We start from the raw sequence: 18,581 nt of genomic DNA, 5'->3' as shown, positions 1-18,581 counted from the left end.
TAACGACAAACAAACTAAAGGCTTCGTTCCGGAAATCTACAGACTGCTGTATAAATACCAACTGCAATCGTGTTTAGACGGGTATTTACAATCAGGTTTGTTTCCGTCTAAGCAAGCGTGGAAACAGATGCTCCAACGATCGGTATCCGCTCCGGAACATCACAGACAGTTGGAAAGTATCCGGGACGTGTGTCCCACATTGAACCTTGATGATGTTCTACACGTAGATAAGCCCTCATCCCTCTGGAAAATATCCCGAATTTCGCCTAAGCTATCGCCCTTAATAGCCACCCTGATGGCACAACTGGGAGGATTCCTCTCTAGATCGTACCCAACAGTGTGCTCATTGTGTGGGATACACACGGAAAACAAACTACTTCATTCAGTGTGTTTTTGTTCGAGAAGGGAACTCTTACGTGAATCACTTTGGGATGCTGTCATTTACCAAAAGGGGTTTCAGTGTTTTATTGAATTAATACGAAAGACACCATTAGAACAAATCGTAACGTTGTTTGAAATGACGCTATCAACTACAGATGACAATCGCCTGAATAATCAATTAGCAATCCTATTGCTGAGACTAGTTTGTTAGTTTGTGAGTGTGCTAATTATAAAATCGTCTCTCTATTGTTGTTGATATGCATGTACATATATTAATATACACATATTATTATCTATTGTTTACATTAATGATGTAAATACTTGTTGTAAATGTGTTAAGCTCTCCATGAATGGAGGAAATAAAGAATCTATCCATCTATCTGTTCTATGTCATTTTACATAAGGGCAGTCATGCGAGAAAAGATCTTCAACTGCGAAACCGACCACCTACCAGTCTTCATGATGAAGTGCCTTGCCTCTTGACCAGGGCGTGCTACAGACGCCACGTAAGTTCTCGCAGTCGACGCAGCGCTGGGTGGCGTCCTTTTCTTAGCACCTAGGGAGAGAAACACGGGCGTATGGGAAAACACTCGGGGATGGGAAACACTGGTGTAACCCTATCGTATAGATGATAGGGGAAATACGGGCATATGGGAAATGTGGTGAGGGAAACACGTGCATATGGGTAATACGGGTTAGGGAAACACGGGTGTATGGGAAACACTAGCGTATGGGAAACAACAATGTATGAGAAACACTGGCGTATTGGAAACACTGGCGTATGGGAAACACGGGCGTATGCGAAAACACGACCGTATGGGTTTTGTCGAAAATCGTTAATACATGTACGCTGTGCTTTTTGGTACGGTATGGAAAATATTAAGGAATAAATGTTTGCCCAGTGACCGAAGGTAATTAAAAAAAACATCCCTTTATGATAATTAGAAACAACTGTATTGATGTTGTATTCAAAACAGGAATGTACATCTCCATTATGATAATTAATAGTAAATATTGCAATAGGCAATACATGGGCCGCGTTTATGAAAACTGGACTTAACGCATGTGCGTGAAGTGTCTTGCCAGATAAGCCGGTGCATTCCACGCTTATTAGTGACGACACTTTCCGCCTAAGCTTGATTATCTTTAAGAAGAGACTTCCTTAAAATTGGAAAGTATCGTCTCTGATTTGCCTACGTGTACATTAATGGCACATGCATTAAGCCCAGTTTCCATAGAACGCGGCTAATATTATAACGAATCACAAATTTGTGTGTACTGCGCGTTGACATGAAATATGTATGTATGTGTATTGCTTCATTGACCACGCGCATTTTGAATTCGCATAATCTAACACAAATGGAACTTAAAGTAGCGCATCTTAAAGCTGGTTAAAGTTCAACACATACGAATCATTGTTAATGGTCGATCGATAGAAAAACCTAAAACATAACAAATCTTCTTAAATTAAAAAGCGGCCCTTAGCTCATTCTCACCTCGCAAGGCACGTGGCCGCCAGGGCACGCTCGAGCGTCTGTTCCATCTTGCTGGTCGTCTTCGAATTGGGACACGTCGCCTTCCGGTACCGGAAGTTCCAAGCAACACACCGGGATGGGATAGTCCCTGATGCGCGCGCATTGTTGAGTACGGAAGATGCTTCGTCTTCTAGACTGTTCCGAAACATAGCGGACACCGGTCCATGGTCACAATGGAAGTATAGAAGTACAAGGTTTAGCCTGTGAAATCTTTATTGACGGTTTTAACACTTTTCAGTAAAAACAATGATTTCGATCGCATGTTCTTGATTTTACACATGATACAAAATACAACATACCCATGTATTCCAACAGCTATTTTATAGTTCTGCGTAAGAAAGCTACACTGTCGTCAAAATCATTCTCATGACCGTGAATAACGTATATATCGTAAATGATTGCGTGAATTAATAATACTTTATTTTAATTACACCCTTCTTAATACTGCATTGACTCTGTAATTGTTATTACTAACCAAAAAGGAATACTTGTTGCATTTTGTTTGTGTACATATATATCAAATTGACTTACAACATGTATTAAATGACACGAAATGTATTTAACTTCATCGTTATATTAAATAGATTAAACTTGCAAAGTCAACTCTGTTCTATTACCATACTGTATAATATTATTGGTCACTGAACAGAGAACACTGTTGTGTACGTTACAGAATGTAAAATTTAATAACGTTCTAAGATACGAGGGATTTTATTCGATAAATGAACAAGTGTCTTTACGGCGTCATAATAACATGTAGTTAAAGTAAATTATTTTATAGTAAATTATAGTTAACTACACCCTTCTTTATACAACTCTCTCTCACATCCCTGGTGAAGTGCCACTGCACCGAAGCATCGTCAACTGCATTGTGTACACGTCACCATCTATGTATAGAATTCGTCAACTGAGATCTTTACATAAGGCCGTTTAGCTTCAAGGTTACAGTATACTCAATATTGTTGGTGTGAAATTGTATACTCTTTAAAAATGAAAGCATTTATGTGAGGGCAGTTTTCTCTTTATGGGCACTTGCAATTACTTATTTTTAAATATTTCTGGGTGCGTGTGGTAGAAAAATCCATGATGTGTATTAATTACGTTCTAAGATACGAGGGATTTTATTCGATAAATGAACGTGTGTCTTTCCAGCGTCAAAATAATATGTAGTTAAATTAAATTATTTTATAGTAAATTATAGTAAACTACACCCTTCTTAAAATAGAACTGACTGCACAACTCTCACTCACATCCCTTGTGAAGTGCCACTGCACCGAAGTCTCGTCAACTGAGATCTTTACATATGGCCGTTTTGCCTCAAGGTTACAGAAAACTTCATATTGCTGGTGTGAAATTATATACTCTATCACGTTGATTGATTGCTTTTAAACAGTATATCATAAGTAGTATCTAATGAAAGCATGGATGGCTGTGTGGTTTCAGCTTTAGCCTTTTACACCGAGGGTCAGTAGTTCAAACCCAGGAGCAAAAATCCTATCAAATCTCTTGACGGAGTGCTCCTCACGACACGACACATGCGCGTTCCCGTCCGAGTATATCGCCAGGCAATTCACGTCGCGGCGAAGAGACGTGGTTCGAATGCACTGCCCGAACCTGTCGAATAGGAACACTTAGGTCTTCTAGTCGTACGCCATCCAGCACTTTACATCCGTCGAGGGACAGATTGAGCTGATGACGTTATACGTTTTATCCACTTAGCTGATGGAGATGCAGCGGGGCGGGTCAGGTCTGTGGACAGACGCCCGACTAGGTACCGCAGACCCATTTCCGCATGTGTCTGGAAGGTGAACTCAAAGTTGAATTTGATGTCCGTCAAACTGAGAGACACTTCCTTCTTCGCCAGTTTGAGGATTCCGATGATGTCCTTGATATCCGAACCGAAGTCTGCCATCTGGTTGGCTGTGGCGATCGTCTGCGTTACAGTCAGCATGTCCCACTCCAACGCGCCCATGTCCTCCACATCGCGCACCTGCTAATGAACCAATTCCAGTTTTCTGAACATGGCGGCACACTACCGATCTATCGCTTTGTGGAACTGCTCCCGCCTCCCGGACACCAAGTTTTTTATTTTACTTTTTTTGGTTCAATCTTTTTCTCGGCGTACACTCGCAGATCCTGGATTACGTTAACAAATGGAGCCGGTAGCTTTTATTTTCGTCCAAGTCGACTCTGAGGTCGCGTCTAATGCGCGACGCGAAATCCATGAGATTCTCGGTCGTGTGGTCATCGTGCGTGGTCGGGCGACAGCGCATGTACATCGGATATTGGCATGTGCGGCAGTATAACGTCAACTCCTCGTTGATATGATTGTCCCAGTAACCTGCAAGACAGTAGCAAATTAACACAAAACAATAGCACTAGCCTATTATGTAATGTACAATGTAAGCATACATACATCTTTATATTCGTTTTATCACACTACACATACACAATGTATTTCGGAGTGGCTAACGAAATAATATTAAACAATCTACATTTTTTAAATGACTTGTATCGATAGGAAGGTTGGTTTCGATTATCAATTCATTCTCGTATTTAAGCTATGTTCCGGCAATAAAATAAATATACACATCTCAAGTACTTGCTTAAATCGGTGTCAAATTTACCTTTCAGCCATTAATACGTAAAGTGTTAATTTATTTGGATTATATTGTCATGCTGATTCTATACGTTCTACTTAATATAAATGAACGTGGAGTAAACCACTAGCGTCATTACGTTGATATCTTTGCCCACATTGTATTTCCGTGCTTCTGTTACTTCTGTAAGACCGTTGGTTTGATTCAGAGATATATGCAATATAATATGAGGCGCGCTCTGTCGAACAGGGCTGAACACGTATGATTATGGCATTGTTTTTATAAAAGGACGTCTCTTCTTAGCGGAAACCCAGTTAAATAAAAAAATTGACGGTTGACGGTACCACCCCCGCGCACATATTCACTTATCCGCTGTTCTGTGCAAATGTGAATTTGCATAATTCTGGTAGAAAAGAACTGCACTTATTACGCCGACCACCCACCAGTCATCGTGAGGAAGTGCCTTCCCTCTGGCCCTGTCAGGCTGACCAGGGCATGGGTTCGAACAACGTTTAGGCGCAGATGTTCCCGTCTAAAGTTTCGCTCTCGACGCGGCACTGGTGTGGAGTACTTCTTTTCATTGCACACTTTGAGGGAGGAGAAACACTGGCGTATGGGAAACACGGACGTATGAGTAATGTGAAGGATGGAAATACTTGCGTATGGATAACACAGACGTATGGGTAATTTGGGGGAGGCAAACTCGGGCGTGTGGGTAAGGTGAGGGAGGATAAACCAAACATATGGGAAACTTAGGCGTATGGGCAATGTAACAATGGACAAAACGGCGTATGTGTTAGGGCGATAACCGCGTATACTAACAATTACAACAGTTAGGTATGTGTTTAGTTGTTGTTCATATAATAGGCTTTTTATGGTACGGCATAGACAATATTTAGGAGTAAAGTTGCCACTTGACCGTGGACAATTAAAAATAACAACATTTTTACTATATGGATAGTAGAAACCACTTAACAGAATATTGTATTTACAAGTAGTCAAATAAATGATCATTTCTGTTGTACTCTTTTTTATAATATTGCATCATGAATTAAATAAGCAGCGTTATGGCAAACTAGTTTAATGCATGATGCAATATTCTAATCAAGGACGAAATTTTCCGCCTAAATTTGATTTTCGTTAAGAAGATAGTTGCTTGAATTCCAAATTTTTGATAAAAGCGGAAAGTGTCGACCTCGATTAGCCTGTTCGGACTGAATAGGCGAATCTCGCACGATGCTTTACGCACATGCAATAAGCCCGGATTTCCCAGAACGCGGCTTATATGATAACGAACCATGAAATGTATTTGAATCGCGCGGTGGAATGAATACTTTATGTATTTGTTTTTGCTAATGTTCACAACAAGCATATTGAAATCGCAATATCTGTCATAGCTAAAACTTCAAGCAGAAAATTGTCAAGCTGGTTTAATTTCTGCACAACAGAACTCCGAAAAGACGTTCATGGGCAATCGATAAATAAAGATACATAACAAATACTTCTTAAATAAAACACTGAGTTACCCTTATCTCATTCTCGGCACGTTACCATGCGCTGCCGCCAGGGCGCGCTCGAGCGTCTGTTCCACCTTGATGTATTGTTTGTCGTCGAATTTGGACACACCGCCTTCCGGTGCCGAACGTTCCAAGATACACACCGACCACAGAAAGATCCCTGAACCGCGCGCATACTCATTGAGGCACGTGAAACACATGGCGTGCAGGCACGGAAGAAGCTGCGGCTTCAGGAAGGTTCCGAAACTTAGCGGACACCGATCCATGGTCTCGACGAAAGTGTTAGGTTTTGGCCTGTGAAAACTTTACGGACGGTTTAAACACTGTTGAATATACAAAAAGAAGTTATAAGGGTCATGTTCTTATTTAGTGTACACATTAAAACACACACGACATAACCATGTATTCCAGTGTCTTTTTATGTTAATTGTGTGAGAAATCTCGACTGACATCACAGGCATACTTATGCCGATCAAGAGCGTAGTTATATCGGAAATGATTGTTTAAATAAATAACATTTTATTTTAACTACACCCTTCTAAAAACTGTACTGACGTGGTAATTGTAATTACTATCGAAAACGGTTCACATGTAGCATTTTGTCATTTGCAGTAAAACAATTGTTTAAAAAAAGTTCATACCAAAATAAGGTCGGCACGAAATAAAATACATTAAATTAATTTAAATATTACTAAAAAAGGCTGATAAACATTCTATTAGCTCGTACATCACCAACAACCCATTCATGAAAATATGTGAATTTATTTAGTTGGTCGGTAGGTTTTTCGTAAAGCATCATTATAATACTGCAGTTAGTAACGTGATTAAGAAAACACGTATATTGCACCACATAGCATGCTATACAACTATAATATTGAAGTACAAATATAAACATTTTTAAAGATGGTAGGAAGTTCGTATCGAGCTCTTTAACATAGGAAAAGCTGTGTGTCATTTGGAAGTCAGGTCCAAAATTGTGATTAAAAGGAAGTCAGTTCCAAAAAGGGGGGTGAATAATTTTATTGTAATACATTTGTTATCAGAGATGAAACGGCGTCGAGAAAATGAAAAAAAGTGATTTTCGTTAAAGTTTAATGTACACGTGCGTAAAAATGTATTATAAGAGAACATGATATGTGTACATTTAATTCATCGAACGTCGCGTAAATAGACAACCGATGTGTGGACGGTTTACCTTCGATAACTGTTTTATCCCGACGTTTACGACCTTGAAGCAAAAAAAAAACACTGTAGAGACAAAAGGGCGTAGTCATTTGTAAGATATGTAAATATTAAGTGGCTTATCGGGTGAAAACATTCGTTACTTCTTCCCCAAAAACACGATAACGACGCCATCTTGTAAGTAAGTTCCAACTTACCCCACTTAAACCCGGAACGCTCCTGTATACGCATGCCCCCCCCCCCGTTGAACTGTGAACAAATTATTTAAACAAACTCCCATTGCATTAAATTGCATCATTTGTTGTAAAATATTTAAACCATAAACTGTAAAATTAATCATTTGGTGTCTTATTTTGAAATGTCATAACAAGATATATACAAGAGGAATAAAATAACTGAATGAAGACAAAAGTACAACTAACTGAGAAAACTGAGTTAAAGAAAAATAACAACATACATAGGTTTTAAGTGAAATTAAAAAATATGGTTACAACGTTCTTGACTGATTTTTATTCTGTCATAAATTTGTTAAATGTATTATTGCATTCTATTTCAAGCACTGACTTCAAATAATACTGTGACTATAGGTGCTACCTAATATACTGGCAAAAGCTTATTTGACAACTATGAAATGTAATACAAATTTGGACATTATTGTGTACAAAACAAAATAAATATTTCAATACAAAAACAATGCATCCAAACAATTAAATGTTGTTTTTTTGCTGGATGAAGCGTTTTACATCTGCCAATCTTTAAGATCCAATGTTTTATTAGTGTGTGCGTATTTAGCCTCTTGAATTCAAGATAGTACGGCGTAGTTGATATGGTGTCCACTGAGCGGCTCGGAGGTTTCGGTATTGTTCACTGAAGTGGAAACGTTTTCTAGATCACCCTTTAAAAACCAAATATTGGTCATTTCCCAGGAAACACTGTTTTAGTATGTCTCAATTCAATTAAAGCGGTTGATTCTTGCATAACACGATTTAACATAGGTTATCACAATAATGAAACGTGTCAAAACAATTTTTATTGTCAGTATTATCAATGTATAATGATGTAGAGGCATACATTTAAGGGCTCCCTTCCTGCCGAAGCACCGCCTCGCCCTTTTATTTCTAAAAAAACTATAAAAAATGAGACATTTTATTATTTATTAATGTCGCATTACATTGATATGTATTTATTACTAATTGTTGACATTTTATTAAAATGGTTAAATAATAATGGAAAAAATATATTCTAGCAATTATAAATAACATATAAATGAATATTCAACATTGAGCATGCCGGATACGACCGCGCGCTCGAAATTGCCTTTTGAGAAAATACTGCGCGCTTGAAAATGCCCTTTTGACAAAATTGCCCCCGCTGCTCTTTTCCAATCCTAGCTGGACACTGATAAGTATCTTACATGTTTTTTTTCGCAAACTTGTGTTTAAACTCTGTCGTAAAAAATCGCATTTTTAAAGCAATTCATAAATCACAGTATTAACTGCATAAACTTAGTTTGTAGCTGTATATTAAAGATTTGAATGCAAACAAAATGGCATATAATCAATATTTTTATTTATACATTCTAATAACGCATGGAACAAACATAGATATATCAGTAATCATATGAGCTTATTTAAATGTCAATCATTGTCTTTCTAAGCTTAGCTGCTAACAAAAGCATGTAACGTACCCCATGTGACAATAAAATGTGCTGTTTTGTTCATAACATGTAGTATATATTCATAATAAACTTCTCTTTAGATGTTTATCTGATTATTTGTGTAATTATGTGTCAAATATGAATGAATTGAATATATATCAAACCGAAAGATTCCATAAAAGCGGAGAGTGTCGCCCCCGATTATCCATGCGGACTGCACATGCATTAAGCCCAGTTTCCCCAGAACGCGACTCACATTATAACAAAACACAAACTGTGTGTGAACTGCGCGTTTTAGGAATTATGAACGTATGTTTATGGCTTGATTTGACCACACGCATTTTGAAATCGCATAATCTATTACAGCTGGAACTTTAAGCAGCAAATCTTTAAGACGGTTACATTTCTACACCCCAGAACATCCGAATTGTTGTTCATGGTCCATCGATAAACAAAAATACATTACAAATACTTATTCAATAATAAAAACTTAGGGGCCCTCAGCTCATTTTCACCTTGCAAGGCACGTGACCGCCCGGGACCGCCAGGCGCGCTCGAGTGTTTGTTCCACCTTCTGGTACCGGAAGTCCCAAGCCACTCGTGCGGCATGGGAAGGTCCCTAATGCGCGTGCATGCTTGAGCACGTACTTATCGAGGCACGTAAAACACATGGTGTCCATGCTCGGAAGAAGCTTCGGCTCATGGAAGGTTCAGAACCATAGCGGACAACGGTCTTTGGTCGCGACGTAAATATAAGGTTTTAGCCTGTAAAACACAGAATATATAGAAGAGTTTTTAAGGCGCATGTTCTTATTTAGTGAACAGCTTTTAAAAACCAACGAAATAACCATGTATTCCAACGTCTATTTTATGGTAATTGTGTGAAAAATCTCGAGTGACATCACATGCATACGTATGTCCATCAATAGCGTAGTAATATCGAAAATAAGTGTTTAAATAAATAATACTTTATTTGAAATACATCCTTGTAAAAACTTAACTGACTTGGTCATTGTAATTACTTAAGAGAACGGTTTACTTGTAGCATTTGGCCATTTGCAGTTAAATACCAAATTGGCTTAAAAATGTATTGATTACAGGAAATTTGTTTAACGTTCGATTTATATTGAAGCGAATAAACGCGTACAGTTAACTCTTTTTCATTACTCTGCTGTTTATAAGTTTCGATCACTGAATACCTTTTTCAACTTTAAACAATGTCAGATTTCATAACGTTGTAAGATACGGGGGATTTAAGGTAAAATGAGCCTCTGTTTGTGAAACCTGTGCTTAATTCAAACGCGGGATGATTCATCCCATTATAGCCTGTGAAGTCCGCGCAGAGCTTCCGTCTGTATGGACGGTTTCGTTTGAAAGAAGTCTCGAAAAACAAGTTTTAGCGTAGAGAGTCGTCCCTGATAAGCCCAAAGCTAATCTCGGACAAAACTTTACGCACATGCATTAAGCCCCGTTTTCCCAGAGCGCGACTCTTTGTTCGATTGATATTACGTTTTAAGTATTACCTTAACGTGTGTTATAAATCTATGCATAAGTATGTTTCAGTATAATTAATGGGAGACAAGTCTGCTATGCTTAATAAAACATCTTTATTAAGAGTTATCTCCAATTGTGAATACACGCAAAATCGACCAGTTTAGGATGAACCTATAGCTACTTCTTGATCTTTACGTTGTAATTCCTAATGTCAAACAATGTAATTGTAAATGCGTCTGTTATTCTCACTGAAGATGATGTTAGTGGAAATGCTTAAAAAACAGCCAATCTGTTCGTACATTTTATTATCTAAATAATAATAATATAAAACGTGCGTAAACACTTAGAATATATCTTTGTAATTATACATATACATACTGTATACAATTTGTAAAAAACGCTCTAATATAATTTTACATTAATTCTAGAACACATAAACGTACATGTTATATACTATACACAATCAGTTGTACACTCGTCGTCAATAAAATTTAGTCGGCAACAATGCAAAATGCTCTAAACATTCAGTTCATACGAACATATTTGAATACTAATACTATGGCGAGATACTTGCTACTGGCAAGACAATAAAACGTTCAATGCACTTCAAGGTAGTGAATAGAATATGGAATATATATCAAGTTACTTGTTAGAAATCTAGAGGTTAATGATTTAAATGGAATGTTGCTAAGAAAAATTAATATTGACGTAACCGACTGCAACATAAATAAATAATAAACATTTATGATTTGAGCCGCGTTCCTGGACTATTGGGCTTAATATATGCGAATAAGATGTCATGCCAGATTAGCCTGTGTATTCCGCTTTTATGGAAAATTTCCATTTAAGAAAATTTCTTTTAAATAAAAATCCGGTCTAGATGGAATGTATCGTCCATGGTTGGCTTGTGCGGACTGGACAGGCTAATCTGGGAAGACACTTCACTCACATGCATTAAGCCCAATGTTCCCAGAACGAGGCTAATTTTATGGATTTGCTTCACATTTTCTGCGCTTTAAAAAAGGACCCATGATGACTATTAGAGTCAGCTGTCGCTCGGGCCCGAAATAGAGGGGGTCTCGCTCAAGTTCGGGGTCTTCATCACCGCGTATTTGCTGTTGCTATACAATGTCGGCTCCCTAGCTACCGATAAGCAGACGAGCAACACACAGGCGCATAGCAGACAGAAGGAGACAATGGAGAGAGCGATGATGATGTTTTCAGCCGAGACTAAGTTCATTTTAATCGTGTGACCGATTTCTTTAGGGCACACAAGCGGAGAAGTCGCGTTCTGCGAGGTCGCTGTGAGCAGTTCCGGTACCACGCTTGTCCAGAAGGTCATGAATGGCTCCCGGAAGTGGTGTTTAGGGGTCACGTGCGCTGCGGAGATGTCTAGGTACGTCGTACTCGTGGAGTCATATTCAGGCCACTGAGGATCGCCAGCGGCGCTGAGCGGATTGGGATTTCTGAAACGACATTGACATACCTTTGACTTGAGCCAGCATTCATCAATAGTTCCAATAACCAATTCTTAGACTTAATACTGTTATTATTAGTGGGGCATCACATTTCGTTGATGACCGATCCACGCTCTTGGAAAACTGGGCTTATGAGCGTAAAGTAATGTAGCAAGTTCAGTCCGCACAGGCTAATCAGGGACGACACTTTCCGCCTCACCTGGATTTTCGCTAAAAACGAGACTTCCTTTAAACGAAAAGTACCATACAAGCGGAAAGTTGCGTTCCTTGTTAGCCAGTGTACCTGCTAGTCTGGGACGACACTGAACACAAATGCAGTTAGCCCCGTTTTCCCAGATCGCCGTCCTTCTGGGACACGCTTAATTATGAATTCAAAACAATTCAAATACTAAGTAATTTATTTTATTCAAAGTATGGCTTGAAGCGTGTTTCATTAGATTATATTTACCTATAGTTTAATCCATTCGTAAATGCTATATCCACGTGCTTTGAAAATATCATTAAACAGTTCGTTGCAACCAAATATAGAAACTTATATAAATATTGACGTTAATTGTATCACAGCGTTTATCTATACGCATGTTAGTCAGAAATTTCCTAATCGACAGTCTGTTTAATGCATGCCATTAAAAACTTATGTTGAACATTTGTTTCGAAGTCTACTTAATATCTCGAGTACATCTGTTTGAAAAATACCGTCAATAACTCGTGAACCCGTGCTAATGTTTGAAATGTCATTAGATGCACAAACTATACCAGATTAGGACCAAATAGCTTGCCTTATACACTAGACAAATTGAATTCCACTGTCAAGGAAACACACTTAAAAATGATAGAAACCAATACATAGAATATTTTACTTTAAAATAGCTAAACATGTACATAAGCGCCAACTCCTAATCTGGGCGCCACCTCCTTGGCATTGGATCCTTCTCTTTTTGAAAAACAGGAAGTTTATCTATTAGACCGGCTAGAAGCCCTTGTTTTTGTGAACGCATTAACTTGTACATGTTCAAAGAAATCTTTTATGTAATGAGCGATTTAATTGGCTGGGACTTTGCTCGTCACACAATTAAAATGCATCGATTTTCTTTTACGAATTCTGCAATGCCACAAATTATAAAGGTCTTCACGTTTCCTAATGGGTTGTGATTGAATGTTTCTGTACATGTTTGGATGAATTTATATTCGCTGAATCGCACTACATTGGAAGATTTTAAAAAACAATGCGAAATATGTCGAAACAAACATATAAAACCTTATCACCATGTATAATAATCAGTTAAATTTTAAAACATCCGGGCCTTAGCGCCACATCGAAGTAGCGTTGGCTCGTTTATTAATGCATTATAAAAAAGATGTGGCGCTCGTGATAAACGGCCGTGCTTAAACCCTATTTTAGAATACATAGCTGTAGTTATATATCATTGATTCATAAAGCTTTTTAAAGTTGATGGGTTTTTTTCAAATAGTTGTTCACAAATAATTTTCAATTAACGGTAAAGCTTGTGATACTTACAAAACTGAATATAAAGATAGGGAGCATGGATTATTCTGTTTAAACTTTTTTTCTCTCAAATCGTGGCCTGTATTAAAAATTCGATAATAAAGCGATTCAAGCGCATCCTATTATTCGGTATATAACAGGAACTCAATACTCGTGGAAATAAATGATCGTAGGTTGAAAACCCAGTTCAAACTGAATCTCGTATAAGAATGTTGCATACTTTGTCTGTAATCATCGTCATGCAAGAACAGACTTGAATCAATACATGTAATTTTTGAACATGTCAAACCGGTTTACATTTACACATCAATACTATATTTTCTTACTCATTACCATAAATTCGGTTTTATTGTATTACGATACATTCTGCCATCCGGTAATTGTTAGTAACGCTTCACTAATTTATATATATATCAGCCTTAATGAAATCGCAAAATTGCATTGTGCGAACGTATTTTGGGTACCGATTCACAGATTTGCAAAAGAAGTTGGTTAACAAGATAAACACATATGTTCATGTATTGGCAAGTCGATGATTTTTCCAAAAATAAATGAATATAGAGATTCTTTAAATGATTTGTAAATACATGTTTACTAATTTGTGTTTTGTCAGAAATTCAGAGTTTGAAAATAAGTTATTTTGATCTTATTTTTGTTTTCAGTAATTGAAAATTATGTATATTTTACTTTCTTTTACAAAGTTAATAAAAAAAACTAACTTTTGATCCCGACCCTCTCGGGTTTCCGAGTTAGCGGGGATACATATTTACAAGTAATTTCATCTTATTCTTTATAAAACCTATTTCATGCCCAGAAGTGAGAATTAACATCAAAGAGAGCATCCCCGCCCAAAAAATACTTACAACAATCCTTGTTATTGTGAACTGTGGATACACTATTTAAACAAACTCCCACGGTATTTTGTTGCATCGCTTGATGTAAGCAGGGAACAAAACTATTTCTAAACTGCACTCGTCCTGCAGGACAAGTGCATTAAAATTTTCACTCGTCCTGCAAACACATGCACTTGTCCTTAAAATATGGGTGAAATGAAGATTGCAAAGGGCTGATATGACTAATAAAAGTTTCTTGTATCACTGCTAAATTGCTGCTTACTCAGTTGTTCATGCCAGCTGATCACAAAATAAATGTTAAGCAGTGAAATAAATTACTTTATTTATGAGGAACACACAATAAATAATTGAAGACAATTTTGTGTTTGTCGTTTTTCTAATACTCGCGTGCTTTCCGTTTCGGACGTTTGAACATCGCTACCGCCAACTTTAAAGAACGCTCGTATGTCAGACATTTTTCTGACGAAATTCAGACTGGTTTGAAACCGTAGATTCTACTTCGCGTTTAAATAATTCTTAAAAAATCAATACTTACAGTGAATGCATAGGTTGGTTTCCTGTCACCATGGACGCGCAAAGTTTACACCAAAAAGCCAATATTTACTGGGGACACAGTCTCGCATAACAACGTGCACCTGCTGTATGAAATTTACAATTACAATTTCCGGTTCATTCGCGATCTACTTTCGGAATAAAAATATGATTTAAGAAAATGATTTTATTTCATGAAAACAAGTCTTACTTGTCAGAAAATACATATTTTAACATCAGCTTTTTTCACTCGTCCTGTTGGACGAGAGCTTTAGGGAAATTCACTCGTCCTTTCGAGATTTTACTCGTCAATACGAGCGGACGAGTGGTATTTTTGTCCCCTGGTAAGGGATTAAAACCATTAACTGTATAGATCATTTGGTGTCTTATCTTTCGTAAAAAGAATTTTAATCCAATATATTCCCATAGATTAATACCGTTATTAAGGTCAGTGAAAGGTTTCAATTTTGAGGTTTTTCGTGGCAAAAAAACTATAGTTGTACAAAATAAAAGGGTATAAATATAATGGTAGAACAAACTGAAAAAAGAGTGAATTATAAAACAATAGCACCGCATAACGGGTGCCAACGCTCGGCTGCAAAAGCTTGTCAGAATTGTTTATTTTATTTTAGAGGTCACAGTGACCTTGACCTTTGACCAAGTGACCCAAAACTGGGTGTGGCGTGTAGAACTCATCAAGGTGTATCTACATATGAAGTTTCAAAGTTGTAGGTCGAAGCACTTTGATTTTAGAGCCAATGTTAAGGTTTTAGCACGACGGTTACGGCGGGCGGCTGACGGCGGACGACACGACGAGCTGGCTATGACAATACCTCGGGTTTTCTCCGAAAACTGCAGAGCTAATAACAACATATATTTTTCTTAAGTGTTATTTAAAAAGGTTATAAAGGTCTTGATATATTTTTATTTGTTACTAAATTGCTAAATGTATTATGGTATTTTATTTCAAGTACTAACTACAAATACTTTTTAAATGCCTTACAGACTATACTCAAAATAACGTGCCCTCTTTTGTAACTGCAAGAAAAACAGTTGTTCATGGAAAGCGTAAAAAAATAAAAGAAACAGAACATTATATCATGCTATTATGACTAGATTGATCTTTTTGTTGGCACGGAGACCGAATACAGTCATCCTGAAAACGTTTAAAAATATGAGATAACAACAGTTCGGTAGTGTAAGTACTAAACACGTTAACAACAGTTCGGTAGTGTTTGTATTAAACAAATACGCCACGATGATAACTGTTATTCGTGACGACAATGACTTAACACGTGGAAAACGTATATGTTGTTATATTTTGAATACAAAATAAAACATGACATTTCTTAAAAGTGATTTACAAACCTGTACGCAGACAGTAAATCATCCTACATACCCTGTTCTCGCAAACTTTGCGATCATTTTGATGAGCCTTGTTGACAGCGCCCTCTGCTTTACGGTTGGCGTGAATCCCGTCACGTGGTTCACATACTGCAGACCACGCTCACTGAATCCAAACAGGAAGTGGACGTCGTCGGCGCGGTTTGCTCCCAACAACCAAACAGGCGCCTGCGTAAGATTCAAAGGCTCCGAAAACTGGTAAAGGTAGGTGCTACCTTGCCCCAGCAGTGCGTGAACGTTTCCGGTTCGAACCAGCGGCGCCGCGACGTCTATATCCGTGAAGAGGTCAACGACGCGCTGCCGTAGACGCTGGGGATCGTCAGTGCCAGTAACGTCGTTGTATTGAAAGTTAACGGTCTGTGTAATAGCTTGCGATATGTTACTACCGAAAGTCCGTTTTATAGCAATGGGAACTACGATGTTCCTTATGTCCGCCCTGCTTACATTGAACTCATTGTACGTGGTGTTCAAACGCTCCGCATACAGCAGCGCAACATGCGCCCCGCCCTCCATGTTGTTCAGGCCAAGCATCAGATCTACGTTCAGGAATTCAAGCTCCTCCGTAGAGTTGTCATCCTTCGCCAGGTCGGTCATCATGACTTCCGGATCAGAGCGCAGGAACGTGCCGTCAACTGAGGGTCCAAACGTGAACGACTTTTTGTCTAAGGCGTTTAATATGTCGGTTAGACTCTTTCCTCGAAGGCAGCTCATTATATCTGCATCTGACGCCCGCTGACAGCCTATCTCCTCAAGCACACCCGTTTCAATAGAGTTTCGCACATAAGATTTACCAGCCGAAGGTAGCAGCGCCGTGCCGCTCAGTGCGACCACTCGGTGGATGAGGCCCCTGTTTCCCGGATACAGCGTGTGATAGATGGCATTCGAGGCTCCAAAAGAATGACCGACTAGCGTCACCTTTTTGGGGTCCCCGCCAAAACTATGTATGTACTTTGCAATCCACTGTAGCGCCATCTGCTGGTCAAACAACCCGTAGTTCCCGGACGCCGCTTCGCTACCGAGACTGAAGAAACCCAGCATACCTTGACGGAAGTTTATCACCACAACCACGACGTCCCCTACCGTGCACAGAACATCGGCAGCGAAAGCGCTGGAATAACCTGGTGAACTGTATAAGAAAACCAGCACCGGAAGTGACGACTGGTTAACGATAGAGCTGTTTGGTGCGTATATATCGAGCGTTAGGCAATCCTCGGACATCATTGCAGTCTTCACGTGAAATGTGCCCACCCTAGCCGGGTCGCCTTGATGGTAGCATGCCGGACGGTAGTACGTCCCGTTGTACTCCCCCGCCCACGGAGTTTTAGGCTCAGGTCGCCGGAAACGGATGGGAGGTTCGGCGTAGGGAATTCCCAAGTACTGCGCGAAGAACATGACTGACGGATTTCCGGTATCATTGTATGATGTCACTTCCTCAATAGAACCGGAAATATTTCCTAACGCAGTCTGAACAATAATCAGTTCGCATGAGGCGAACTGAATACTACTCGTTACTATAAATGTTATCCATAACTGAATTAAACATAAATTGTTATTTAAGTTAAATCCCTTTATATTTTCTTTAGACATTCTTGTACGGGTGTTTTTATTCTTAATTCTCCTATCAGAATGTCATAGTTTTAATAGCAAACGTTTATGCTGTGTCTATACTTAAATCCATTAAGGTTTCATGTAACAACTAAACAGATAACAACCTGTAACATAAATCAATATTTTATGTATACAGACTGGTTTTAACACTTCGAGCGTGAAGTACGTGTTTAGTCAACCGATAGGCACTAATCAACTTCACTAATCAACAACTTTAATTGTGAAAACGTAAATTATACCGTATGTATAGATTTATATGCATAGCATAGCAAGGTTATATATGTCCATGAAATGCTTTTATTTAACCAAACGTGTGGACTGTTAGTTCACAACTCCCCGCTGGTTCAACTGCTCCATAGCTGTGCCTTTGTGCGGAATCTTTATTACGCCCTAAACCGCCATTTAAAGTTTTTTGAAAGCGCGCAGTGTGAAGTGTATTGAATAGATTTTGATACTTAAAATAACGAACACTGTGGTGGTTTAAACTAGAAAACCTCAACTGCAGTTTGTTTACGGATTTGGTAAACTACAAAATTGAAAATAACTTCAGCATTGCGTGTTTAAGACCAATTAACGTGCTCGTACCCTGTACGTATTGATTTGCGAAGTATCGATAACATTCACGTATATTTTACATACTGCGGCGGCGTGCTGTTGATTGAATTCTATTTTTACCCAATTTAAAATATCGTCTTTGTGTTAATTAAACTATGGCACCCAGTTTATACGAGCTTGTGGTTTTACATTAATATTGTAAACTTTATTATCATCGACAGCTAGTTCGTGAGAATTCGTGTTTTTTCCTCATGTATGGAGCTTGTTGTGGTCAAGAG

General features: G+C 38.4%; 2 protein-coding genes across 2 annotated transcripts in view; one reads left to right on the top strand and one right to left on the bottom strand.

Annotated features, from left to right (window-relative positions):
- The window catches only part of LOC127853770 (uncharacterized), a 66,212-nt gene extending 65,348 nt beyond the window's left edge, over positions 1–864 (top strand). Inside the window, exon 6 of the mRNA XM_052388537.1 lies at positions 786–864. Coding sequence (XP_052244497.1) covers positions 786–864 — 79 coding nt within the window. The remainder of the gene's footprint in view (positions 1–785) is intronic.
- Positions 865–11,411: 10,547 nt separating this feature from the next.
- LOC127853769 (acetylcholinesterase-like) lies at positions 11,412–18,117 on the bottom strand. The gene is made up of 2 exons (XM_052388536.1): positions 16,136–18,117; positions 11,412–11,832 (listed from the first exon to the last, which is right to left on the bottom strand). The coding sequence occupies exons 1-2, from the start codon at positions 17,725–17,727 to the stop codon at positions 11,412–11,414; spliced, it is 2,013 nt and encodes a 670-aa protein (XP_052244496.1). The 5' UTR covers positions 17,728–18,117.
- Positions 18,118–18,581: the final 464 nt, after the last annotated feature.

Source organism: Dreissena polymorpha, chromosome 12, assembly GCF_020536995.1.
Source record: "Dreissena polymorpha isolate Duluth1 chromosome 12, UMN_Dpol_1.0, whole genome shotgun sequence".
NCBI lineage: Eukaryota > Metazoa > Mollusca > Bivalvia > Myida > Dreissenidae > Dreissena > Dreissena polymorpha.
This window is presented reverse-complemented; position numbering and strand designations above follow the sequence as displayed.

Coding starts and splice junctions, on each gene's coding strand:
- LOC127853769 (XM_052388536.1), bottom strand. CDS start 17,727: ATGTCTAAAGAAAATATAAAGGGATTTAACTTAAATAACAATTTATGT. Junction 11,833..16,135: donor GCAAAGTTTGCGAGAACAGG/GTATGTAGGATG, acceptor ATGTCGTTTCAG/AAATCCCAATCCGCTCAGCG.